Source organism: Dipodomys ordii, unplaced genomic scaffold (assembly GCF_000151885.1).
Source record: "Dipodomys ordii isolate 6190 unplaced genomic scaffold, Dord_2.0 Scaffold105, whole genome shotgun sequence".
Classification (NCBI taxonomy): domain Eukaryota; kingdom Metazoa; phylum Chordata; class Mammalia; order Rodentia; family Heteromyidae; genus Dipodomys; species Dipodomys ordii.
In genome coordinates, this window is record NW_012267321.1 from 409,513 (window position 1) to 433,992 (window position 24,480).

At 57.6% G+C, this 24,480-nt stretch overlaps 5 protein-coding genes across 7 annotated transcripts in view; 1 reads left to right on the forward strand and 4 right to left on the reverse strand.

Annotated features, from left to right (window-relative positions):
• The window catches only part of Fam83e (family with sequence similarity 83, member E), a 9,272-nt gene extending 6,572 nt beyond the window's left edge, over positions 1–2,700 (reverse strand). Inside the window, exons 1-3 of the mRNA XM_013027564.1 lie at positions 2,227–2,700; positions 910–1,077; positions 210–334 (exon numbers count right to left, since the gene is read on the reverse strand). Of these exons, the coding sequence (XP_012883018.1) occupies positions 210–334; positions 910–1,077; positions 2,227–2,700 (767 nt within the window). The remainder of the gene's footprint in view (positions 1–209; positions 335–909; positions 1,078–2,226) is intronic.
• A 1,271-nt stretch (positions 2,701–3,971) lies between these two features.
• On the reverse strand, positions 3,972–7,029 carry Rpl18 (ribosomal protein L18). Its single transcript, XM_013027852.1, has 7 exons — positions 6,934–7,029; positions 5,608–5,694; positions 5,285–5,392; positions 4,884–4,982; positions 4,397–4,520; positions 4,244–4,313; positions 3,972–4,090 (listed from the first exon to the last, which is right to left on the reverse strand). The coding sequence occupies exons 1-7, from the start codon at positions 6,934–6,936 to the stop codon at positions 4,015–4,017; spliced, it is 567 nt and encodes a 188-aa protein (XP_012883306.1). The 5' UTR covers positions 6,937–7,029; the 3' UTR covers positions 3,972–4,014.
• Positions 7,030–7,136: 107 nt separating this feature from the next.
• Positions 7,137–13,998, forward strand: Sphk2 (sphingosine kinase 2). Of its 2 annotated transcripts, none has more exons than XM_013027851.1 (7): positions 7,137–7,355; positions 8,662–8,796; positions 11,256–11,719; positions 12,132–12,281; positions 12,366–12,460; positions 12,541–12,656; positions 12,890–13,998. In XM_013027851.1, the coding sequence occupies exons 3-7, from the start codon at positions 11,326–11,328 to the stop codon at positions 13,941–13,943; spliced, it is 1,809 nt and encodes a 602-aa protein (XP_012883305.1). In that variant the 5' UTR covers positions 7,137–7,355; positions 8,662–8,796; positions 11,256–11,325; the 3' UTR covers positions 13,944–13,998. The 2 variants fall into 2 exon arrangements, with proteins under 2 accessions (XP_012883305.1, XP_012883304.1); XM_013027850.1 differs by lacking the exon at positions 7,137–7,355 and adding an exon at positions 7,408–7,692.
• Positions 13,999–14,339: 341 nt separating this feature from the next.
• On the reverse strand, positions 14,340–19,633 carry Dbp (D site of albumin promoter (albumin D-box) binding protein). 2 transcript variants are annotated; one of them, XM_013027866.1, is made up of 4 exons: positions 19,036–19,633; positions 17,786–18,196; positions 16,045–16,256; positions 14,340–14,834 (listed from the first exon to the last, which is right to left on the reverse strand). In XM_013027866.1, exons 1-4 carry the CDS (start codon positions 19,172–19,174, stop codon positions 14,619–14,621), a joined length of 978 nt encoding a protein of 325 aa, XP_012883320.1. In that variant the 5' UTR covers positions 19,175–19,633; the 3' UTR covers positions 14,340–14,618. The 2 variants fall into 2 exon arrangements, with proteins under 2 accessions (XP_012883320.1, XP_012883319.1); XM_013027865.1 differs by lacking the exon at positions 19,036–19,633 and having other exon boundaries at positions 17,786–18,598.
• A 573-nt stretch (positions 19,634–20,206) lies between these two features.
• Positions 20,207–24,480, reverse strand: part of Ca11 (carbonic anhydrase XI) — a 10,987-nt gene continuing 6,713 nt past the window's right edge. The window contains exons 2-8 of the mRNA XM_013027566.1: positions 23,918–24,093; positions 22,378–22,563; positions 22,116–22,211; positions 21,952–22,024; positions 21,701–21,855; positions 21,034–21,199; positions 20,207–20,333 (exon numbers count right to left, since the gene is read on the reverse strand). Coding sequence (XP_012883020.1) covers positions 20,308–20,333; positions 21,034–21,199; positions 21,701–21,855; positions 21,952–22,024; positions 22,116–22,211; positions 22,378–22,563; positions 23,918–24,093 — 878 coding nt within the window. The 3' untranslated portion in view covers positions 20,207–20,307. The remainder of the gene's footprint in view (positions 20,334–21,033; positions 21,200–21,700; positions 21,856–21,951; positions 22,025–22,115; positions 22,212–22,377; positions 22,564–23,917; positions 24,094–24,480) is intronic.

Genomic DNA, 24,480 nt, shown 5'->3' on the forward strand with positions numbered 1-24,480 from the left:
CTTGAGCCACAGCGCCACTTCTGGCTTTTTTCTTTTTGCTTATGTGGTGCTGAGGAATCGAACCCAGGGCCTCATGCATGCAAGGCAAGCGCTCTGCCACTGAGCCACCTTCCCAGCCTGGACCTATTTTAAAAGTGAGGCCAGAGGCCAAAGAGGGAAGGAGAGAGGAGGGGAAGGGTGGAGTGGGGAGGGGAGGGGAGGGGCTGTACCTGTAGGATCCTGAGATGACCTTGTCACCATCCAGGAGTACAAATTTCTCTCGCACACTGCCGCTCACCTGCCGCCTCCAGCGGCTCTGGAAGGTGCAGCCTCGCACCAGACGGATGTCCAGATTCTGGTGGGGGTAGAAAGAACATGGGTGTGTGTGTGTGTGTGTGCGCGCGCGCGCGCTTCTGCTCTTCTTGGGACCTTAACTCAGGACCTTGTGCTCTCCTTGAGCTTTTTTGGTTGAAGTCCTAGTGCTCTACCACTTGAGCCACAGCTCCATTTCTAGCTTTTTACTGGTTAATTGGAAATCAGAGTCTCACAGACTTTCCTGCCTGAAGTCCTAATGCTCTACCACTTGAGCCACAGCTCCATTTCTAGCTTTTTACTGGTTAATTGGAAATCAGAGTCTCACAGACTTTCCTGCCTGGCCTGGTTTCAAACCTCGATCCTCAGATCTCAGCCTCCTGAGTCGCTGGGATTACAGGCGTGAGCCCCTAGTGCCTGGCTTAGGAACACGCTTTTCATCGGTCACATCATGGGGGCCCCCTCCAGGCCAGTTCCATAGTTGTCCCAGAGGGGAAACCCCTCTGACCCAGCGCTCCAAGTCCCCTCAGGGAGCATTCGCTGGCACCCCTCCCAACACGTCTCATGGGACGCTAGGGCTGGCATGAGCCAGGTCAGCACCTCTGGCCCAGCGCCTACCTCCGTGGTCCAGAGGTTTATACCCAGCTGCTGAGCCAGTGCCAGGAAGCTGGGGAGCTGCTGGTGATCCAGGAGCACGTAGACGGGGACCCAGCGGCGCGTGGCAGCGTCCACCAAATCCATCAGCAGGTCTGGGTCAGTGAAGGCATCCATGACTACAGCCACCAGCTGCGGGGAGGGAGGCAATGTAGACATGAGTGTTCCCCCGAAGGAAGGAAGAGGCCTGATGTCAGAACACACGGGCGGGGGGGCTGCTTGGCAGGCTATATGGCTATTTTTCTTTTCTTGGTGCCAGTATTGGGGTTGAACTTGTGGCCTCCCTCATGCTCTTGCTTGGCTTTTTCACTCAAGGTTGGTACTCTGCCCCTTGAGGCACAGTGCCACTTCCGGCTTTTTGCTACTGGTTGGTTGGAGATAAGAGGCTCACAGAGTTTCCTGCCCAGGCTGGCATTGAACCCCGATCCTCAGATCTTCCTGAGTAGCTGGGATTGCATGCAGGCATGAGCCTCAAGGGGCCGAATTACGGACCCTGGACAGTGAGAATCATACAGCCCCTCGTCAATGCCCCAGCCCCTAACAGCTGAAAGCAGCTGGTGACTCTGTACTGTCCAACTGTCTGTGGCAGCCCCGCTCCAGGTCCTGCAACCCTGAATCCCCGGCAACAGGCACGAAAGGGTGGGCCTCTGAAGTCCACCCAGGGGTGGTTTGGAGACCTGAGCATGCTGAGGGCCTTGGATCTGGCAGGGTGACAAACCCTGGCTCACCGCATGACTTGCCCGAGGACCGTTTACAGGCAAGTGCTTAAGCCACCCCATGCCTCAGTTTCCCCAACTCCTCCATGGGCCTAACAACAGATTTCCCCTCACAGGGCCCTAGGAGGGACCATGACATTAACCAATGGACCCCAGCCACTTAGTACTGGTATCTGGAGACCACCAAGACTGCGACATAAAAAGACTGTCTAGTTGGGCATGGTGACTCATGCCTGTAATCCCGGGCACTTGGGAGGTGAAGGGAGGTGGACTGAAAAAGTTTGAGGTCAGTCTAAGCAAAGTTGAGACCGCCTCTCAAAGTGAAGCAAAACAAAACAGAACAAGTATTTTTTTCCTGTGAGCTGTGGGGCACCATGGCAGTGCTGGGTCTGGTGAAGGTGGCAAGAGGTGGGGTATGGGGGAGTAGATGGTGGAGATGGGGTTCAGAATTAGGTTTGAGGGTGCCAGGGCTATGGATTGTGGGGAGCAGGGGGCCTGGCAGGGGTCTCCATTGTGGGAGCAGCCAGAGGCCAACGGATGGACGCCAGGCTCCCTGGGGACTTACCTTATTGGCGGCCTGGATCTGGACTCTCACCAGCTCCTTGATGGGTGGGTGGCCCTCGCCAGGGGGCTGCGTGTACAGCTGCGCCCTTGTGATGCCTTTCCAGGCTGTGTCCTCCGGCCAGCCCAGCCGCAGCTCAGGAGCAGGCTCCTCCGACTGCGCAGGCCAGTAGGTCAGGCTGTCCCCATCCCCATCAGGGCTGGTAGCTGCTGCTTGCACTAGCCCGCTGGGCTCCTGTCCATCTACTGTCCAGTCTCTGGCAGCCACAGCCAGGCCCTGGACCTCATCCCTGCTCAGGAAGGGCCGCAGCCCCTCCTGCTGCACGCAGGCATGGAAAGCCTCGGTGCCCCTGCTTAGCAGAGCCTCGAGCGCCAGCCGCTGGCCCTCAGAATACAGGAAGCTGTGGCTGGCCTGGCTGAGCGTGGGCACTTCAGCCCCGGGCTCTTCTCCCAGTGCTGCTAGTTGTGAGGCTGCCATTTGCGTAGCAGGAGAGGCCGTGCCTGGAGGGCCTTGGCTGTCCTCGGAGGACTGACCATCTGACAGACTCTACATGGCCATCCAGGGTCTCCGGGGTGGCTTTGCCAATGTCCACGCCACTCCCTGCAGCTGGCTGCTGGTCCCAGCAATCAGATCACCTGCCCAGTGTGCTAGCCAGCTCAGATGCCCCAGCTGCCGGCAGTCACCACGAACTGGCCTGTTCCACCATCCCATGGGTGGGGAGGGGAGATAGCTTGACCCCACCTGCACCTTGGGGAGCTCTTACCACCGGCACAACCACACAGCATCAAGCCTACCAGCCACAATGAAGTGCAGGAGTTGGATGTCCCCAACTTGTTAGGCTGATCATCCACCTGCCCAGGACAAAGGTCTGGACACTACCAGCCATTTCCAGGAAATAAGTGGTTTGCCCGGTGTGGTCGCTCAGCAAGGGCAGGATGGGTGAGGCCTGCCAATGGCTCTCTCGCAGTCTGGCAGGCATAGAATCCGGCTGGGCAAGGCCCCCACCTGTGCCAACTCCAGCCCTGGGCCTGTGGGAAGGGCTGGCCCGCTGTCTGGCTGGAATGCACTTCAGTCTGGTGGGTGGTGCTCAGGTCTGGCCCAGTGCTGCAGGAAAGTCACACACAGGTGTGCCCTGACGGAGACCACCCAGGCATCTCCCACCTGGCAAAGATTCCTGGCCTGCCCAATGCCACCAAGCCCTTCTTGTCCACAGTCCAATGTTTCACTTCCTCCACTGCACTCCAGGCCCAGCAGAAGTGACCAGAAGAGAGCCAGGCCTTGAGCCTGCTGGCTCTACCTGCTTCCCCCCATCTCCTGCCTTCAGGAAGAGGGGCTGGAGATCTTCTGCCTCTTCTGTGGCTCCTCCGGCAACTGAGCCTTGGCCTTCCTAGGCAGGGAGGGGAAGGAAGCCTAGCCCCTTGGGTAAACAGGGCAAAGGGAGGGACTGACCTGACGCTTCCTGAGAAAGAGGTGGGGCCTGTCCTGCCCCCATACCCCCTACAGCGCAAGGGAGATCTAGAGAGAGGGTGGGGCGGGCTACAAGGAAGTAGAGGTACACCTGACACCTAGAGAGGCGGGCCCTGATCCTAATGGCCAGATGGTCCAGCAGGTGTGGTGAGGCCCCACTAAGCACAGACGCCCCACCCACAGGCAGAAATCCTGTGAGGCCCCTCTTCACCAGAGCTGTTACCAAGTCTCCCAAACCCTGACCCGACCACCCGACTCCCATCAACACACGGAGGACAGAGTATGGCATCCAAAATATCTTTAATAATGGGATAAAGTCCATCGTTAGTTTTTGTAGCCTCGGCTTGCCCGTCGACCTCTGGCACGCTCGAACTTCCGGCCCTTGGAGCGGACATAGGGTCTGTGGGAGAGAAGATGTGTGAGAGGAAGTGCACCCAACAGGAAATAGAGGTGACACAGGAATGGAGCCTTGGCAGTACCACCCCAGCAGTCATACCCCTCCCGCCCCCTGCTGGCCAGTGTGGAGAGGTGGGAAGGAAGGCCAGATACTCACTTGGTGTGGCTGTGTGGGGTTCCCGGAGCCTTGCCAAAGTGCCGGTACACCTCCCGGCCCTTACGAGGACCTGGGTGAGGAGAAATAATAAGCCAAGCAGGGATCTTGGGCCTGGTGCCTAGCTGCCCCAACCACCAGGCACCCACCACTCACCAGACAGCAGGACGGTGCCCCGGCCTTTCGGAGAGTCCAGGGCCAACTGGTCAAAAGTGAGGATTTTGCCCCCAGCCTTGAGGATGCGGGTACGGGCCCGGCCTGTCACACGCAGTGCGCACACCTGAGGGAGATGAACAGCGGTCAGCAGCCCAGAAGAGTAGAACCTGGCTCACTCAGACTGTGGCCAGCAATCCTGAGTGAAAGCTTCTGTCCCCTTCCACCCACAAGCGTGCAACAAATCAGGAAAGCCAGGCAGAAGTAATTCAGTCTTGTCCAAAGGACCAAATGGCAAAACCTACACTTGGAACCCACAACAGGCTCAACAGCTAGTGTTGTTCAGCAATTCTGTACTGGAGGAGAGAGATTGAGCCTGGACGCCCACCCCTAGCACTGACAACCCCATCCAATCCTACAAGACACCCCAACAGCTGGCTGGTGATGCCCACCAAGCTGCAGATCTGAGGGATGTCCTGAGCCTTCGCACCTTGAGCTTGGGCACCTCCAGTACGCGCACGTCATCCGTCACGGTCCCCACCACCACAGCCGTCTTGTTCTCCCGACCAGGAAGCTTCATCTTTCGGATCTTCGGGACATACAAAGGGTGAGTGGCTCTGGCATTTCAACCCCATTGTCTTAGGACAGTCTCATCCACCCCCAAACCATGACAAGCTTGAGTCAGGTCTAGCTTGGAAAATCCTCCAAGCTCTGACTGGTTACAGCGTGATAAACCTTCACTGTTCAACTATAAAGGCTTAGAACATGGCCCCAAAGGCCATCACCACCCCACCTTACAGAGAGGAACCAAAGCCACCTGCCAAAGCAGACATCTACAGACCTCCGATTGCACCCTAGGGGAGACTCCAGCGCTCTGGACCTGCCACTCACCATCCGGGACAGGGACAGGGGCGGCCGGTTGGTGCGACTCATGAACAACCTCTTCAACACAACTTGGTTGAAGGTAGAGTTAGTTCGTCTGGCCAGAAACCTGTACAGCTGCAAGGGTGGGGGAAGGAAGAGAGAACAAGCTCAACCCTAAGCTAGCTGGGATTGCCTGGTTCCCCCACCCCAGGCTGAGGGACAGAATGGGTTCAGGTCCCTTCCTTCAAGAGGCTCAAGCATGAAGCTCTGGGTCAGAGCTACAGGAGACTGTACCCCTGCAGAAAGGACACCTGTGGCAGCCCTGCCCAAAGATCTAGACCCAAGCTCACCTTCACCAATAGCCTTAGGTAGATGTCCTGGCTCTTGGGTTCTTTGCGCCGAACCTTGCGGTCCTTGTTGTGGCGGATGTCGACTCCCTGCGGGGGTGAAAGGACAACTGTGCACCTAATTCTGAATTTGGCAAATCACACAAATGATCACTTATCCTGGAAACCCAGCAGGGACCCCAACAATGATGATAGCACCTCAAATCCCAGGCCCATCACACCTATCTAAAAGGAGACCAAACAAACATTTACATGTTACAGCATGGAAAAATGTTTTTTTTGGGGGGGTCTAGTTGTGGGTCTGAACTCTGGGCGTGGGCGCTGTCCTTCAGCTCAAGACTAGTGCTCTACCACTTGAGCCACAGCGCCACTTCTGGCTTTTTTCTTTTTGCTTATGTGGTGCTGAGGAATCGAACCCAGGGCCTCATGCATGCAAGGCAAGCGCTCTACCACTGTGCCATCTTCCCAGCCCAGCATGGAAAAATATTTTAACGCAAGAGCCCTATTCACCACCATAAAAGTGTTTTATACACTGTCTAGTTGCAAGATGCTAAGTGTTACAAGTGGAAATGTGATTAAAGTGTAAAGCCCTTGCATTAACAAACCTTATTACTTGCCCCCCACCCCAATCACCTAGAAAGCCAGCTTGAGATGTCAATCTCAAAACAACTAGCACCACACCTCTGTTGTAGTTACATTTCAGGAGAGACTGCACATACAGCATCGCACTCAAACAAGTATTTTGGGGGGCTAAGAAAACCCCACGATCACCTCCAACAATCACCCATCTGCTCCCTCAACTATTCTCCCACACTCCGCCCCGCCGAGCATCGCCAGTTCCCATTGACCCCGCTAACCGGACTTGATGAGTTCCTTCCAGTCTGTTTCTCACAGACGAACAAAACCAGGAGACGGTCATCACCTGCGGCCACGACCCCGCTGTGCCGAGTCCCGTGAAGAAACACGGCCAGGGCAGACCGGGGACCGAGACTTTCAGATTAAGGACTTAATAATACAAGTTCCGGGCAGAGTTAGCAAACGCCAGCTGCCGCCCAGAACGGGACCCCGGCTCGGCTACCTCCCGGCCTGCGGGCCAGGGTCCATCACTCGGGCGTCTTAACGCTTCGATGACACCAGTGCGGCAGGAGGCCCGAGGCTGCGGCTCCGACCCCTTCAGTCTCCGGGGTCCCACTGGAATCCCTTTGGCCTCGGAAATCGCTTCCTTCGGGCCCCCGCAGAACCCCAACACCCCTCGGGCATCTCCCCAGACCCAAACCAGAGAGGATGGAGGCAGATGGTCCCGACGTGAACGCCGCAAAGAATGCTCACCATGATGGCGCCTCCTGCTCAGCCAGACGCGGAAAGAGCGAGCGGCGCCGGAGTGGGCGGGGGAAAGCCCCCGGCGCGCGGCGCGCTCGTGACGTCACACAAGCGTGAGGCGACACTCTACCACCAGCCGGCCTTCTCTATGGTGAGGTGGGAGGATCTCGCTAGAAGGGCGGAGGAACAACCAAAGGGGTAGGAGAGGGGGGAGAGGAAAAAAGAGCGCGACGTCGAGGATAGAAGGGCCGCACGTCAGGATCCTCTCTGGCCCTGCTCCAGTGTCTGCTCTCTGTATTTTTCCGGGAAAAAGGGATCTAGTCCGGGAGTTGGAGAGATGCGTGGAGCTAGGAGGCCTCGGGCGGCGACGCTCTGGCCCGACCGCCTCTCGGTGGCTCCGGGAGGACCTGGCGGGCCGAGTGTTGGTGGAGGTGAGGAGGCGGGGCCGGCGGGGCCTTGGAAAAACCTTTCACCCCAAGGCTTCCGGCATTTCCTTAGGTTCACAGTTGCCTTTTCTCTCGCACTAGTAGGCGCCTCCGATGCTCTGGAAGTCCTGCTAAATGTCTAACCGGAGATCGCCTTGCTGCAGTTTTCAATCTGTAGTTCTGTCTGTTTCCACCTCTTGGGTTTCTGCTTCTCTTTTGCCCCCCAGTCGACCTGTTTCCTGATCCTTCCTCAGTCTTCCCCCCTCAGGGAGGGACCGGTTTTTTTTTTTTAAGGCCGACAGGTTCAACTGGCCCAGCACTTTCGATGTGAAGGATATACAAGGTACTAGGGTGCAGACAAAGCACGCTGAGGCCCGGGAGTGGGAAATGGGGTGGAGAGAGGTTGGGTAACAAGCGCCTCCGGGACCGTCGTGGTGGCTCCCATCTGTAACTCCACCTGTTTGGGTGGCAGAGATATAAGTCTGGTTTGAGGTCAGCCTGGGGATGTTCAGGAGACTTCATTTCAACAAACAAACGTGGTATGGTGTTTAACATATGTAATCCCAGCTACACCAGGTAGCAGATTTGGGGATTAGAGTTAACCCTATCTGCAGAAGCACTATAGCAAAAAGGATCAGAGGTGTGGCTCAAGTAGTTGAGGTGCTTGCTTGCCTATTCCTGAGTTCAAAGTGAAAGTGGAGTGAAACTCCAGGGAAAATTAGAAACACAGTGCTAGGCTGTCACTAAAATGAACAAAGCAGGTCCTGGCTCTGCATTTCTCCGCCCCTCTACTTAGTGGTGTCATCATCTTAGGTGAGTCTGTGTTCTTTCCTTATTTGGAAGAATTTTTTTTTTGGGGGGGTGAGGGGTTGTTCGTGGGGCTTGAATTCCAGGCCCTGAATTCAGGGCACTGTGCCTGAGCTCTATATTGTTCAAGGCTAGCACTCTACCACTTTGAACCACAGTGAAGCCACTTCCGGTTTTCTGGAGGTTAGTTGGAGATAAGAATCCCCCAGGTTCTCCTGCCTAGGCTGGCTTTGAACCCCAATCCTCAGATCTCAGCCTCCTGAGTAGCTAGGATTCCAGGTGTGAGCCACCTGTGTCCAGAAAAAATTTTAGTGCAACTCTCATATATGGCAGTTTTCTGGGTTACACAAGAGAATAAAAAATGTTGAAGTCAGTGTTTTGTACATACTAGTTATTTCTTGAAATTAGCAATCTGATGGGCTGATTGATGGTCTCTGGCACAGAGTCTAGCAGCATCTTTTGCCATCTGCTGGATGCTTCATCTTAACTCCCATCTCCTTCACAGAGTTGGAGGACAGGCCTGGACAGTGAGGCCTTACTCCTGGCTCAGACCACCCTCCTATGGCCTTGGACGAAGGGCAAAGGAGGTCCTGCTGCTGGACAGAGTGGACACTTTAAATCAGAAGAGCAGCAGAACCAGGTAAGCGTCCATCTGAAATGCTCAGAACTGTGATGGTTCTTTTAGCTCATCTCTAGGCAGGTGAATAGCTTTCTTCTCCACCATTTTCCAGCCATGGTAGAGGCTTCCCATAAGCCATACAGGGCTGGAAGCCTCCTTCTCCTTCTCTTCCAACTGTATCTAACTTTTGGATCCCTTTTCATCGTAAGTTGTCTTTGGATCTGAACCTCAGCCTCTTTGGTTCGGGGTTTTTAACCTTCCTTCTCTGGGGACTCCGAGTTCCCATTGCTTTATCTCCTTTCTGTCTGCGTAATGCTTGACACGTGTCTGGATCTGTGGCTCCTGTAGGTTTCCAGCCAGCTATCTGTCTTTGGCAAGAAGTGAATGAACTTCCCCTACCATGTGAGCCACACCTCCACTTTTGATCTCTTCCTTGCCACATTTGCCTTCCTGCAGTTCGGTCTGATGTTAGATCTGCTCGGACGCATTTATTTTCAATCTCATCATGCAGGCTAGTAGATCTTGAGTTCATATCCCAGCCCTGGGGGGGTGGGGAGTGGGAAGGGGAGAGACTAGGCTTCCAGTCCCCTTCCCTGGGTCTGGCTGACCCTGTGGTCCTGGGCCTTTCTTACCCTGCCCCTAAAATATAAAAGCTCCCATTCACTCCGGTCTTTGCCAGGATTCTTTACCTCCCACTCACTACCTTAGAAACTCAATGGATGGAAAGGTGGAGGTGGAGGTGAGGCTGGACCGAGCTTTCCCTCAACAAAGAAGGCGCCGGCGGTGCTGTCCGCGGGCCTGTGACGCCACTCCGGCTGCGCGTGTGCCCTCACTTATGATGGCCGCTGGCCTGGCGGCGCAAGAGTCCCCGCCCCCTTCTCTCTTGCTCGGGTAGCCGCCCCCTGCGCCAAGCTCGTGAGTCGCGGGGCCCCGCCCCCCGCGCGTTCTCATTGGTGTATCTCAGGTTGGCCGCATGGCCATTGGCTGCAAGAATGCACACCCTCCCCGCCCCACCCTTAGGTCCGCTGGGGGCGGTTGTGCGGACTTGGGGGCCCCCCCCCGGGCCTGGAGGAGGACTCGGCTTGTGAGGATGGTGTGGGGATGGGGGCAGGGACCGGAGTCGGGTGCACTGGTGGACCCAGAAGAGTGGACACGTGGGCTCTCGGAACTGGGGAATGCTCGGGTGGGAAATGGAAATGTAGGTTGCAACGCAAAGACCTAGGGATGGAGACCCAGGCCTGCGACCGAGGGGCCTGGAGACAGAGTTAGGCCTGTGGGTTAAGGACCAGTGGATGGAAGTCCAGGCTCAGATCTGGGGTCCCAGATTAAGCCAGGCTCAGGAATGGATAACATCTAGGGCGTTGTGCTTGAGTCTGAGTTAAGGTCCCCATTGGGGGGGCATTGTGTGTTTGGGGGTGAGGCAGACACCTGGGCATCCAGGAAGTTGCCCTAGCAAACAGCACAGAGCTGGTTGCTAATCGTGAGTCCACAGATGGCTTCGTGTCTCAGGCAGCTGTCCCAGTGAGCAATAGGGACAGGGGGGCTGGACTCTAGGGTGAGGAGTAGGTGAGGCAGGGCATTGGAAGGGAACAAAGGTGAGCTGAGCTGGAAGGAGGTGAGAGGCAGAAGCCTTGCAGAGGGCTGGAGAAAGGGACCTCTGTTCTGCCTCCTGCCCTCTCCCTGAAGATCAGGCTGACAACGTCCAGGTCAGTGCTCAGAGACAAGTTCTCTGTCCCTTGCCCTTTTCCAGCACTGGCTTGTGGCTTCTCTGATCCCCTGGGTGGTCTCTGTCTCATCCCTTCTTCTCTCCTCTCATGCTGTGGCTTTTCTCATTGGAGTGAGCTACTTATTCCCCAACATGATCTCAGGCGTTTTTGCTGTGTCTGCCTGTCCAGGGTTATTTATTACTCTCTTCACCTGCGGATGACTCAGTGCCCCCATTATCCAATCTTCTGCCTTATTCTCCACCTAAGGTATATTGGGTAATAACCAGACATGCTCTTGTGTCTTATTTTGAGTGTTTTCTGTTACCTAAGGTATATTGGGTAATAACCAGACATGCTCTTGTGTCCTATTTTGAGTGTTTTCTGCTTTGAATATAAACCCAGGGAAGGCAGGGATTCTTTTTCTTTCTTTTTTGGTCAGTCGTGGGGCTTGAACTCTGGGCTTGGGCGCTGTCCCTGCACTCTTCAGCTCAAGACGAACGCTCTACCGCTTGAGCCACAGCAAGGCAGGGATTCTTGTCTGCTTTGTTTCCTGCTGTGTTTGCCCTAACACCATGGTTAGCACAGAGGACCCTGAATAATGAATACAGGGATAAAGGAATGAATATCTGTTTGCATGCCCAGGTCTCTGGGCCCTTTGGGATGCTGGCATTTCGTCCATGTCTCTCTTGTTTCTGGTACTGCCCTGGTAGGCCCTGTCCCTCTCTCCACCTGTCATGGGGGTCTTGGATGCTGACCCTTACTCTCCTCCCACAGAGGCTGGAGCACTTGCTGACCTGGAGCTACAGCCACAGGCCTAGCAGCACTCTGGACAGGGCTTGAGGCCATGGCTCCACCATCTGCTGCCAGCATCCCTCTCCTACATGGCGAGTTTGGTTCCTACCCAGCCTGTGGACGACGAGTGGCCCTCACCCTCACCCTGAAGGCCCTGCACATCCAGCAGCTGCGCCCAAAGCCAGAAGCACGACCCCGGGGTGGCCTGGTGCCCCTGGCCGAGGTGTCTGGATGTTGCACTCTGCAGAGCAGCAGTGCCTCAAACACCGCAGCCTACTTCTGCATCTACACCTACCCGCAGGGCCGGCGTGGGGGCCGCCGAAGAACTACCCACACCTTCCTGGTAGATGGGGCGGCCACCTATGAGGAGAACCGGGCTGAGGCCCAGCGCTGGACCACAGCCCTCAAGTGTCTGCTCCGAGGAGTGCCGCTGCCTGGGGATGGGGGTGAGATGCGCAGCTAGGGTGGCTTCCCCCATTGTGTCTGTGTGACGTGTCTCTGAGGCAGTACTAAGCGAGATCCAGACCCAAGGGGAATAGGCTACCCCAGGAGCCCCCAGGCTGTGGAGGGTCAGGGAAGGCTTTTAGCAAAATAAGCTTTCCTCAGGCACACCAGGACAGACCTGATCCAAGTATCAGGTGTCTGAGGATAGATGGCTCCTTTGTTCTCCCTAGTGTGTTCAAAGGGCACTGGGTTTCACACTCAAGCCCTGCATGAGCAGCACCTGAGAGACAGGTGAGGGGTGGAGTGGCACACCTAGGCCCCAGGGCCTGGCCTGTTGAGGGCTGGGAGAAAAACAGTGTCAGCAGGCTCTGGGTCCCTGGCCTCTGTACACCTCTCTCTCCCCCTCCCCTACAGAGATTACCCCTGACCTCTTACCTAGGAGACCACGGTTGCTCCTATTGGTCAATCCCTTTGGGGGACGTGGCCTGGCCTGGCAGCAGTGTATGAACCATGTGTTGCCCATGATCTCTGAAGCTGGGCTGTCCTTCAACCTGATACAGACAGGTAAGGACAGCCAGGATGAGAGGTGGGGGCTGCAGGCTAGAAGAAGCCTGCCAGCCTGCCTGATTCTGTGTTACGCCTCTTTAGAACGACAGAACCACGCCCGGGAGCTGGTGCAGGGGCTGAAACTGAGCGAGTGGGATGGCATTGTCACTGTCTCAGGAGACGGGCTGCTCTACGAGGTAGTGTAGGAGTTCCCTGCCCTAACCTGAGCCCTGAAGGGCTGGCTCTTGGACAGGTGGTCTCACACCACCCCCTCCAGGTGCTGAACGGGCTTCTGGATCGCCCTGACTGGAAGGAGGCTGTGAAGATGCCTGTGGGCGTCCTCCCCTGTGGCTCGGGCAATGCGCTGGCTGGAGCACTGAACCAGTTTGGGGGGTAGGTATGGGGCTCCTCTGGGTGGGTGAACTAAGGGTTGAAGCCTCCCTAGGACAATGGATAGCTTCACCCCCAACCCACACCCCAGTTCCCTAGTAGCAAGAACAGTGCCAGACTCCCAGCAGGCCCAAAGCAGGTGCTGAAAAATCTGGAGGTGATCATGTGCCATCTCCCCTTGCCTGCCGGGTCTCAGCCAAGCCTCTCTGCTCTTTCCCCATGCGGTGGCTGCAAAGGTTCCAGCCGGCCATGGGCATAGACCTGTTGCTCAACTGTACACTGCTGCTATGCCGGGGTGGCAGCCATCCGCTGGACCTGCTCTCGGTGACGCTGGCCTCCGGAACCCGCTGCTTCTCCTTCCTCGCTGTGGCCTGGGGCTTCGTGTCAGATGTGGACATCCAGAGCGAGCGCTTCCGGGCCTTGGGCAATGCCCGATTTACCCTGGGCACAGTGCTGGGCCTTGCGGCCTTGCACACCTACCCGGGGCGCCTCTCCTACCTGCCTGCCGACATGGACTCGGCCTTGCCCAACCCTGCGCACAGCCTGCCCCGGGCCAAGTCGGAGCTGACCCTGGCCCCAGCCCCGGCCCCGCCCGTGGCCCACTCCCCCTTGCACCGCTCGGTGTCTGACCTGCCCCTGCCCCTCTCCCAGCCTGCCCTGGTCTCCCCCGGCTCCCCCGAGCCCCTGCCTGAGCTCACTGTCAATGGCAGGAGCCCGGAACTGGTGGGAGACTGGGGAGGAGCTGGGGACGCGCCCCTGTCCCCAGACCTGCTGCTGCCCTCTCCCCCCAGCTCCCCCATCACGGAAGTGCCCCCGGGACCCCCGCCTCCCGCCCCTGGGGCCCCTGAGGGCTGTCCGCGGGGCCCCCCCGATGACCTGCTGCCTCCCTTGGGCAGCCCGCTGCCCCCCGAGTGGGTGACGCTGGAAGAGGACTTCGTGCTGGTGCTGGCCATGTCCCCCAGCCACCTGAGTGCGGACCTGGTGGCGGCCCCGCACGCGCGCTTCGACGACGGCCTGGCGCACCTGTGCTGGGTGCGCGCCGGCGTCTCGCGCGCCACGCTGCTGCGCCTCTTCCTGGCCATGGAGCGCGGGGCGCAGTTCGGCCTGCGCTGCCCGCACCTGGGCTACGCGGCCGTCCGCGCCTTCCGCCTGGAGCCGCTCACGCCCCGCGGCATGCTCACGGTGGACGGGGAGCTGGTGGAGTACGGGCCGCTCCAGGCGCAGGTGCACCCGGGCCTGGCGACCCTGCTCTCCGGACCTCCGGGAGACCCGAGCCCCGGCCTACTCTGACGGCCCGCCTGCCCGCCCTCCTCGGGGCGGGGGTCCAGAGAAGTGCCGGAGCGGCCCAGGCCGGCCCGGGCCTCCACGCGCCGCCCCTCCCACCCCGCCCGCGGCGGCCGGGGGCGGAGCTTTGCCTTAAGGCGGGGCCGAGTGGAGGCCCTGCCCGCCCTCCGCGTCCCAGGCTGCCAGGGGCCGGTTCCCCGGAAGTGGGGGGGGCTCCCGGGTCAGCCGCGACTCCATTCCATCCCCCCCCCTCCGGGCGGTGGGAGCGGGGCCCACGACCCTCCGGTTCGCGCCCCCGCCCCCTGATCTAAAAGCAATTGAAAAGGTCTATGCAATAAAAGGCAGGCGCTTCACCCTTCCCGGCCGCTCCGGCCTCCGCCGCGGGGCCCCACAACAGCCGGCTCTGGTTCTCAAGGTTTATTCGGGATCGAGTGAACGGAGGCGGCTGGGAAGGCGGGGTCCCCGACGTGCACACCGGAACACCACCCCCCCTCCCCGTCCTCCCCCCTCCACGGGAGGGAGCGGGGAGGCTTGACTTTTTCTTAAAAATATAAATGTATTTGCATCGTTGCGTCCCTGGGACACCCCGCTTGGCCGGACCCCAGCCTCGGGGCGGGGATGGGGGCGGGGGGTTCTGAGCCCGGAGGAAGAGGAGGCGGCTCCACCTGCGGGCGGCCCGGCTCACAAGGCCCCGTGCTGGGCCTGATAGCGGGACAGCACCGCGCGGTAGTGGGACAGCTCCTGCCGCACGGCCACCACCTCCTGCCGCAGCAGGGCGTTCTCCTTCTCCAGGAAGGCCGCCCGCACCGAGATCTGGTTCTCTTTGAGCCGCCGGGCGTCCCGAGACCGCTTCGCCGCCTCGTTGTTCTTGTACCGCCGGCTCCAGTATTTCTCATCCTGTGGGTGACCGGGCATGAGGGCGCTGAGCATCTTTCTAAACACCTCCGGCACCCCCTCCTCCCCGCACACCGTGCTTCTGCTCTGCAGCAGAGCCTGGGGGATACCCGATCTTCGCAGCGGTGGGTACCCAAGGATCTCAAGGGTTACTAAAGAGAACAGATCCCAAGCAAAAGAGCTAAAGCACACAAGTCCCGAGTCTCCACTGCAGCAAAGCATACCCCCCCCCCCCAATCACCCAGCTGGGGGCCTGAAGTTAGATCCCTGTTGCTAAGGATGCTTGTTCCCTAGCAACCAGGCCTTCAGGGCCTGAGGACTTAACCACAGCCTATTATCCATCACCTTCCCTGGTTGCTAAGGAAAGCTTAGGTAGGCCCTCCAATGATGGGAGTTTGTTGTCATTAAAACCCTGGGACTCTTTTGACCTAGTTGCCAAGGCAACCTCATGGCTCCTTGGCAAAGAAAAGTGAGCTGTAAGTGGTGAGTCTCCGAAGCTGGAGAGCTACCCTGGCCCCTGAGACCTCCCCTTGGGTCCTCCAATCCCAGAATGCAGTTACCAAGGACCACTGCCAGCTGCGGAAAATGCTTCCCTCGGCTCCCATTTCATTCAGGCTAGTTGCTACTTGTTAGAACATATCTACGGGCCCAGATAATGGAATCAGAATAAGAGAAGCTATCAGTCTAGACTCTGGGGCTCTTATCTGCAGATGGTTGTGCCCCACCCACAGGCAAGGGAGACCAAGAAGACCACAGCACAAAAACAAGAATTCAGTCACCACCCCAACCATACCCTTCAGACCCAGCTTCTCACAAATACAGTAGCAAAGACTGTGCCTCCAGGGCAAGAGGTGATCACTCCAAAGGATGCCCCCACACTGAAGCAAGGCTGAGGGGCTAATGAAGCTGTCCTTGGCAGCTGGGCCTCCTGGAACTTACGCCCTGCTCCACTGGGGGTTCTGGATGGTTGAAACTCAGAGAAACTCCAAGCCTGAACAATCAAGACCCGGCCCAGCCTGCTGAAACACTTTCATGAACCCCAAACCAAAGCCCCAGCCCCTGTGGGCCTCAAGATCTCAATCTTTGGATGTAGGCCAAGAACACCTGAATGATCATCCCAGTGAGAAATCCAGGTCAACTGTGAGCAAAGACTTCCTTAGCTGTGGTTCTGTCCCAGGCCAGGCCTGGTCCCCACATCCCTTGTGTGGCTCACCTTCTGATCCTCTGGCACCTGGATTTTCCTTGCCTTCTTCATGATTGGCTGAGGCTTAAGTTCCTCCTCAGAAAATCGGTGTCTCCGAGGATCAAAGGTCTCATGGCCTGGAATGCTTGACAGGGCGAGATCAGCAGGGTCAGGTTCAAAAGTCATCAGCACCTCCACTGTGTCTGGGTCCACAGGACTAGGTGTGTCCCGAGAGGTCACCCCTTGACAAACAGAACAGGTCACTTGAACATACATTGATTTAGGGGACTAGGGTCCCAAAAGCTACCCAACCTCCCCTTGCCCAGGCATTTTAATCCAGCACGTGGAAGGCCCTCCTGAGTGTACCCTAAAGCTTGCCTGTCTGCCAGGCATAGACCTATGTAATATAAAATATGAAAGTTCCCTAAGACACAAAGATGCTTAGGTAGGGAGACACCTCTACTTTTGCAAACAGGGAAACAGATCAGCTCATGAATTAGCCTTAAGTAACACGAATCCGGGTAATAGCTTCTAAGCCTCTAAATATATGCACTTAGTTTATGTCCCCCCACATAGTCTACCTTAAAGCCTAACCTCTGGGCAATGCTAAAACCTCAGGCTGTGCAAGGAAAAAGAACCTCCAAAAGAAAAAAAAGACTCTCCAGTTGAACTCTTTTTAAGAGCAATTCGCTCGCAAAGGATTACTGAGCAGTGAGTGGAAATGGCTCTGAAGTTTCTGAAGGTTGGGGCAACAGGAAGCGCCTGTGCCTTTAAAAGCCAACAAGCTGGGGCCAACTGAGGACACGGGTTCAGAGCCGAGTCACGTGCCGCCGCCGCCTGCTTCCCTCCTCCCCCCGGCCCGGACGCGCTCACGTTCCCGGGCCCCGCCCCCCCCGCGCGCGTGTCGGCGCATGCGCCGCGCGCAGAGGAGGGAGGGGCTCACGTGGCACGGGAATGTGCCGCTGGGAGACCTAGCCCTCGCTCCTGCCTGGAGGTCAGGGGCAGGGGTACCCAGGAATCTCAGACCTGTAGCTGCCCCCCTGAAGATCTCCCGTGGCGCCCTCAAGGGCCTCACCTTTCCCCTCGCTCCTTCCGGTTTCCGCTCCAACTTCTCACTCCAAGGATCCCCGACCCGACCCTCCCATTCGTCGGGGTGGGGGGGGGCGGCATCGGAACCGGCCCCATTCCTATACACCCAAGCCCTTTGCCACTGGGGTGCCCACGATTCTGAGATTCCCAGGCCCTCCTGTCTTAGGAATGCTGGGAGCTCCCCTGGAAAGTTCCAGAATGAAGATTCCCTCCCGATCTTCCCCCCTCTGCGGGACTCTTGCGAACAAGGGTGCAGGCTCCTTTCACCTGGGCAACCCAAATCTGCGCCCAGCCCCGGCCTCAGAGGTTCCCGATCTTAAGAGAGCGTCGGAGTTCCGTCCTAAGCCAGTGCCACCCATTCTGAGCTCAGATTCGGGGCCAGTCCCCAGCCCGGCTCTTGTCCTGAAGCCTTGGGACCCTTTGGTCTCACGCTATCTCCTGGAGAGGCTTCTGGAAACTTTGGATCCTGAGTCCCTCCTTCCCCACGGATCCAGAAAGATCAGCAGCCCCTGACCTATTTAGTTAGGGGAGAGGGGACGAGGGGGTGGGGAGTGTGTGGGGGGAGAACAGAACTTGGACCTTTCAAGACGAGGACACCCAAAATCCCCTGCCGGCAGCCAGGATCCCACGGTCCCAGCTCCAAGCCCCGCCCCCTCGCCGCCAGCCCCGCCCCTCGCCGCACCTGCGCGGTGGCCGCCGGCGGCCCCCAGGGCAGCCCGGGCGGGGGCGTGCCCTGGCGAGGAGCGAGGGGAAGCGGAGCCGCAAGAGCCCGGTCCCGGGGAGGGTGCAGGAGTGCGCGCGGGCGAGGGCACGGGCGATGGGCCTCCGGGGGGCGGCGGGCTGGGCGGGAGCCCGTGCTCCAGCAGGAAGGCGTCCAGGTCCACGTACTCCACGTCCCCGAATGGCAGCGTGCGCTCCCATAGCAGCGGTGCCAAGAGCCCCGGGCCAGGCACTGCCCCCGGGCGCCCCCGCGGGGACCCGCCGCCCCCCACAGCCCCAATCGGGGCATCTGCAGGACCCGCCGTGTCCAGGCCGGGCCCCGGGACGGTGGCTGCGGGCAGAACCGCCTTGCGCTCCTTTTCCTTCAGGAGACCTGCGGACCAGGGAAACACGGGGTGGGATAGAGATGGGGGGGGGAATAGAAGAGACACCCCCCAAAATAGGAGAGGATCCAGAGATGACAGAGATCCAGAGAAGGGAGGGGGGGACCGAGTGTCAGAGGGGAGAGACAAATCAGGCAAGGAGGGAGAATGGAGAGAAATACCCAGAGAGAAAAAGACAGGGAGAGGCACCCAGGGAGCCACCGACACAGAGAGAGAGGGGACAGAGGCCCGGGAAGGAATGAGCACCACACACATCCAAAGAAAAGAGATACAGAAGTTCAGAGAGAGGAGATGGGGGGTGGGGTGGGCAGGTGAGAGAGAGAGAAAAAAAGCGCTCTGTAATTCCTCTGTAGTTCCCCACCCGCCGCACGCCGAACCTCCTCTTGCCTCCCTCCCCCACGATTAGGAAGGGACAGGAAGGGGTTCTATTCCTCGGGCACATTCCTCATTCCTAGATTCCATGTGAGCCCCACTAGCCCCGCCCAGGCCCGTGTCACCACCGTGTGAGCCGCTGACACACCCCCTCCCTTCTCAAGACCCCAGGGGTGCAGACTCTCAGGCCAAAAGGGAGTGGGGGCTGGGGCCTAGATTCCAGTGTATTCGGGGAGCAGGACACTGAGGACGTTAAGATTCCTTGGGTCCTCCTGTGGACAGATTGCAGGTTGGTACTTTAGGGACTTGGCCTCAGAGATCTGGGGTCCTAAACACCTGGGTAATTGAGTAAAGATTGGTAAACATGGACACCGAGCACGTAGGAGGTGTCTATGGACACCCCATCCATCCTCCTCCCCAACATTTGAGTCCCTAAAGGAGTGGGGCTAGAACTCACAGCTGGCCGGCTCTTTGGGCTTGTTGGTCCCCTGCAGAAGGCTCCGAAGCCCAAGCAGTGCTCCCCCTCCAGGAGGGGCACCGGCCGGGCCACCCAGCAGCAAAGGGGCCGGGGTCCTGTCGCTCAGAGGCCTCGCCATCGCCGGGCACCTGCCCCCAGGTTCATGGGCTCATGGAGAGGCGAAGGGCTAGGCTGCCAGTCACCTGCACACCTCGGTGCTTCGGGAGCGAGTGTCTGCCCAGGGTCGGGCGAGCGTAGCTTGCAAGCTTCTAGTATCCAGAACGCTGCAAATCTTACGATCGATGGAGATTTGCGGTGCACCGTGCAGAAACGTGCAACTCAAGAGGTTCCCAGGAGATCATACCGTCTGGACGAATGGGTGACAAAATCAGGTGTCCGATTCTCTGCACCCGAGGATATCCGGGGACACGGGAGCTTCTCGTTACAAGGTGGGCGAGCTTGGATCTTGCAACATTTGCAGCTCTCGCTAGGGAAGGCGCTTTGCAATCTGCACCGAGAGGTGTGCGCCGAGGGGCGGAGGAGGGGGCAGGAGAAAGCGGCCGCCTCGAGGCGTGGCCAAAGCAAACTTCTTTCGCGGAAAAAAAAATCCAAACCAAAACACCCGACGCCACAGCGCGCGCGCCCCTCCTCCGGGCCCCCGCCCGCGCCGGTCCGGCCCCGCCTGCTTCTTCGGCCGTGCAACCCGGCCGCGTGCCTCCCTCCGGCTGCAAGCACGGGCCAATCGTGTCCCGACCCCTGGAGGCGTCCAGCCAATGGGGCCCCTGGATCCGCCAAGGACCAGGAGGGCGCGTGAGGGGATGAGCTCGTGAAGTTGCCTTGCCTTTGGGAAGGAGGCGGGACACTGACCTACATTTGCCCAATGGGAGGTGGCGCAGGGGGCGGGACCTTGACCCAGTTTGGACCAATGAGGATGGCGGAAGGGGGAAGCACATGGCTCAGCGCGTGCCGTCTGTCCGGGGAGGTGGGGGGGGGGTCGGTGCGGGCGGAGAGGTGCCTCTTAAAGGAGCCTTCGGTACAAAGGAAAGCCCAAAGCTTAAACACCAAGTAGCAAATGCTTTGGAAGAAGGAAATTGGTCCGGGGGAAGAAAACTGTCACTCTTTGGTATACAAATATCTCCCCCCACCGCGCCTGAGAATCAGACCACGAGAATCAGGAAGTATTCTGTCCCTTTAATAGCTTTGTTTTGGGGTGACTCCCCTCCCCTGACAGGGAGGCTGGGGAAGGACAGGCACAATCCTCGACGGGGAGGCTCAGCGGCCGTGGGGGGCACCATCCACTGCAAGAGAGAACACAACTGGTTGGGGGGGGGATCATTTCATAAGGGGCAGGGCAGGGGGTGGGGCCCGCGGAGCTGGACCCTACCACCCAAGGTGGCGAAGGGGGAACCAGAAGGTACCAGGTACAGAGGCAGGGGAGATATATTTAGTGAGGTCCTAGATCCAACCTCGGGGAAGCTGCAAGCCAAGTGAACTAAGGACATCCAGTTCAGCTTTAGGCTGAACTATCTGAAGGTGTACGCGGGGGACCGAAGGACCAGGACTGTACCATCACATCACTGGGCTGAACCACTGCCAGAGGAAGTGTGTGTGTGTGGGGGGGGGGAGATGGGTCATACCATGTTGACCTTTCAGTAAGGGTGGCCCATTATCGGGTCGTACCACACGAAAAAAATGGGGGGTGATTCGGATCATGCCATTTTTGAAAAGTGACAGCAGTACAGACCAGTAGAAAAATTGCACAAGGAAGGAAGTGACGGGGACTCAGGTTATAATCAAATGGAAAAGACATGGGGAGAGATGTTGGGCGGTAGCACGTGGACCAGGGAGGAGAGAGAAAAATGACAGCCCGGACTGGACCACAGGGAAGCCACAAAGGGAGAGGGGGAGAGGGGCATATTACTGAGGCACAGAGGGAAGGAACACACACGCGGGTTGGGTTGGACCAGGACGTTGGAAAGGGTGCAGACTGGATCATACCATGCAGGCGATAGTTGGGGCCTCGGCAGCGCCTTTCGGGGTGCCTGGGGTCCCTATTGCCCCGCAAGGCCCTGTGGGCCAAAGGCTGCAGGGGCCGGCCGTTACCGCTGAGGCTCTGGAAGATCTGGGATGGAGGATTTTGGCTCAGGAGCCTCAGGGAATGCATCTGCCAGGGGAGGGGGGGGGAAGGGAGTGAATGAACAGGTGGGCGTGGCATCGCGTGGCCCCGCCCACCTCCCCTGGCCTGTGGGAGAAAACTGCCCCCGGTGCTGATGGCTCAGGCCTATGGTCCTAGGCACTCAGGAGGCTGAGATCTCAGGATCCAGGCTCAAGCCAGCCCTTGATTGAAACATTAAAAGCAGAGCTGTGGCTGGGCGTCGGTGACTCATGCCTGTCATCCTAGCTACTGAGAAGGCTGAGATCTGAGGATCCCGGTTCAAAGCTAGCCTGGGCAGGAAGGGCTGTGAGACTCTTATTTCTAATTAACCACCAGAAAACCAGAAGTGGTGCTGTAGCTCAAGTGGTAGAGCGCTTGCCTTGAGCTGAAGAGCTGAAGGACAGCGCCCAGGCCCAGAGTTCAGGCCCCATGACTGATCAAGAAATAAAAGAAAAGAAAAAGAAAGGAAGGCATAAAATAGTGGAGGGAGGGGTACAGACAGAGGGTCACCTGGAGGGAGGTGATATTGAGGGCTCGGTCAATGAGGATCCAGGTGACAGTTTCTGAGCAGGGCGGGGTGCTGAGGGAGCCCTGATAGGTGATAAAGCCGAAGGATTCGGGGAACAAGAGCTCCAGGCTCAGATCTTGAAGAAAATAGGCGTCATCTGTAGGAATATCAGGCCAGCATGAAGAGGCGTTGCCTCTCCTGAACCCTTGAACCCATGTGTGGGTGCTCCCTCCCAGACACACCTCAGACTTACTCTTGTAGGAGATGCGGGTGATTGTATCTCTGTTAAGGAGGCGACTTAGGAAAGGGTTTGAGCTACCGGCCACCTAAGCGGAGGTACAAGGTGAGGAGACTGGAGTCCAGAAGTCCAAAATTCTCATTCCACCTCCCCCAGAACTCTGGATCCCACATGCTCACGTTAACGAAGAGACTGAGAATGGCCAGGCCATTGGGACCCCGAGAGGCAGCACTGAGATTTCCATAGAGTTCTTGGTTGAAATGTATTAGCTGCACCTGGTGGAGGGCGGGGACAGAGAATGGGGCTGGGGGCTTTGGATTGGTGCTGAGGGGTGGAAGACCAGGTCTGAGGGTTGGGGGAACCATGAAACAAGAGAAGGAGGTGAAGGGGATGGAAATTGGGGTGACCCAGGATGGAGGATCACAAGTAAGGAGTGGCTACCTCAGCAGAGAAGCCCTGATGGTTGATCTGGTGTTCAGAGCCGGCTCCATCACGAGCTCCAAACAGCAATCTTAGTTCACTGAGTCGGTGGCTATAGAGGAGGGGACCCCCAGACACGTTGACCACAGGTCGGGGTGCAGGCAGGAAGGAGACATGGCGGCCAGTGTTGTATAAAGTACCTCGGAGCTGTGGAAGAATCATAATTTCGCAGGGTGTGAGAGGACCCAGGGAGAGCTATTTCCCTCCAATCCTCCGTTCTCTTGCGTCCAGCAATCATTTAAGCTTTGAACATAAATCTGAGTACCTGGCTCCCTCCTGGCCCATAGTAGTTACTCCATATTGGTGACTTTGCTTAATTAACATGCACTTATTGAGATACTACCACATGCCCTGCATGACAAGAAAAGAACAAGGACCAAGTGGACAGCAGACAATGAACAGCAAATCCCTGAAGTAACTGGTTACATCCTGGGCTCAGACTGGGAAGAGAAAAAGACAATGGGAAACCTAGTTTGGTTTGGGGGAGCAATCAGGGAAGGCTTCCCAGAGAAGGGGACAGTTGAACAGAGACCTGAAAGATGAGCAGCAATCAACTGTAAAATAACAGAGAGAGGATATTTGAGGAGGAAGGGAACAGCAAGTACAAAGGTCATGGGGTTGACCAGGGTGTTCAGATGGAACCCAGTGGTACTGAGGATGCAGTCTGGTGGGCAATGAGGAAGAGGCTTGTATTTTGGTTTAAGTAAACTAAATACATGTAACCCTACATCGGACAGAGTGTCAGACATCTAGGAAAGAGTATGGAAGTGGGAAGTTAAGATTTATCTAACAGAACAGTTTTTGATCAGAAGGGTAATGTTGCAGGCTGGACATTTTAAATATCTCCAGCTGCAAAGGAGTAAATGAATGACAGGAACCAGTGCCTCTGGTCAGCATGAAGGCTGTGGTCTGAGTCCAGGTGGAAGAAGATATAGAGCAGATGGGGGGGGGGGTTGTGAGAGGAGGAAGCGGAGAGGACAGGAAGTGAACTGGCTTCTAATCCTATTTATCAGTGGAACTGGAGAGAACCTGTGGTGGAAAGGGAGGTGAAGGAAGAGATGCCCCCAAGGTAACGACTCTTGAGGCTTTTGGCTACCCCTTCTAAGCAAAAGGTGGTGCCAGCTCTCCTTAGAAATGGCACAGCATAGTGGGTCCCCATATGGATTGCTGGAACCGCACTGCTTGGTTTTCATTCTGGCATTGCCATGCTGGCTGTGTGATCCTAGGCAAGTTACTTAACCTCTCTGGGCCTCTATGGTCTGCATTCATCATATAAGGATAACAATAGCATCCATTCCATGTTCTGCTTTCCATTGCTTCTTCAGACATGGGAGGACTGGGCAGCCATGTTGGGAAGGGAAGAACAAGTGGTCTAGTTCACACTAAGAACATTCCCTTCCTCCCAGCAGGCACTCCTCTTTCCCCCAGGTCCATCTCTCACCTCAGCACCCCCACTCCTGTAGCCTCCCCCACAGGATCACCCCTCCTCCAGGCCCCTTACCTTCTCTCCCCCTGTGCTCAGCCTTAGTGGAGGTAGAAAGGGGTCATACAGGACCCTCTTCAGGTCTACATCCACTGGGCTCTGCCGCTTCCCCACTGCACACAGGCTCCAGGCTGCATTCACCAGACCCCAGAAGGGAGGCCCTGGGGAGGAAGGATGGAGGAAAAGACGACCAACTAAAGGCCTGGGACCAGTAGCTCAGATCTGCTGAAAGAGCTGGGGCCTGGATATCCAGACTTTGTGTGTGTGTGTGTGTGTGTGTGTCTAGGGTCTGGACTCCTGGATGTGAGAGAAGAGACTGGGAGGAGGCAGGAGTTGGGACTCTTGGATCTGAGGCAGGAAGACGGGGGCCTGGACCCCTGAGGAAAGAAGCTGAGGCCTGGACCCCTGGGTCTGAGGGAGGAGGGTTGGGACATGGATCCTCAGGTATGAAGGAGGAGGACTGGGGGGATGGACCCCTAGGTCTGCGGGAGGTTAGTCTGGACCCCTGGGTCTGAGGGAAGAGGGCTGAGGTCTGCAATCCCAGACACTGAGGGTGAAATCTTTTTTTTTTTTTTTTTTTT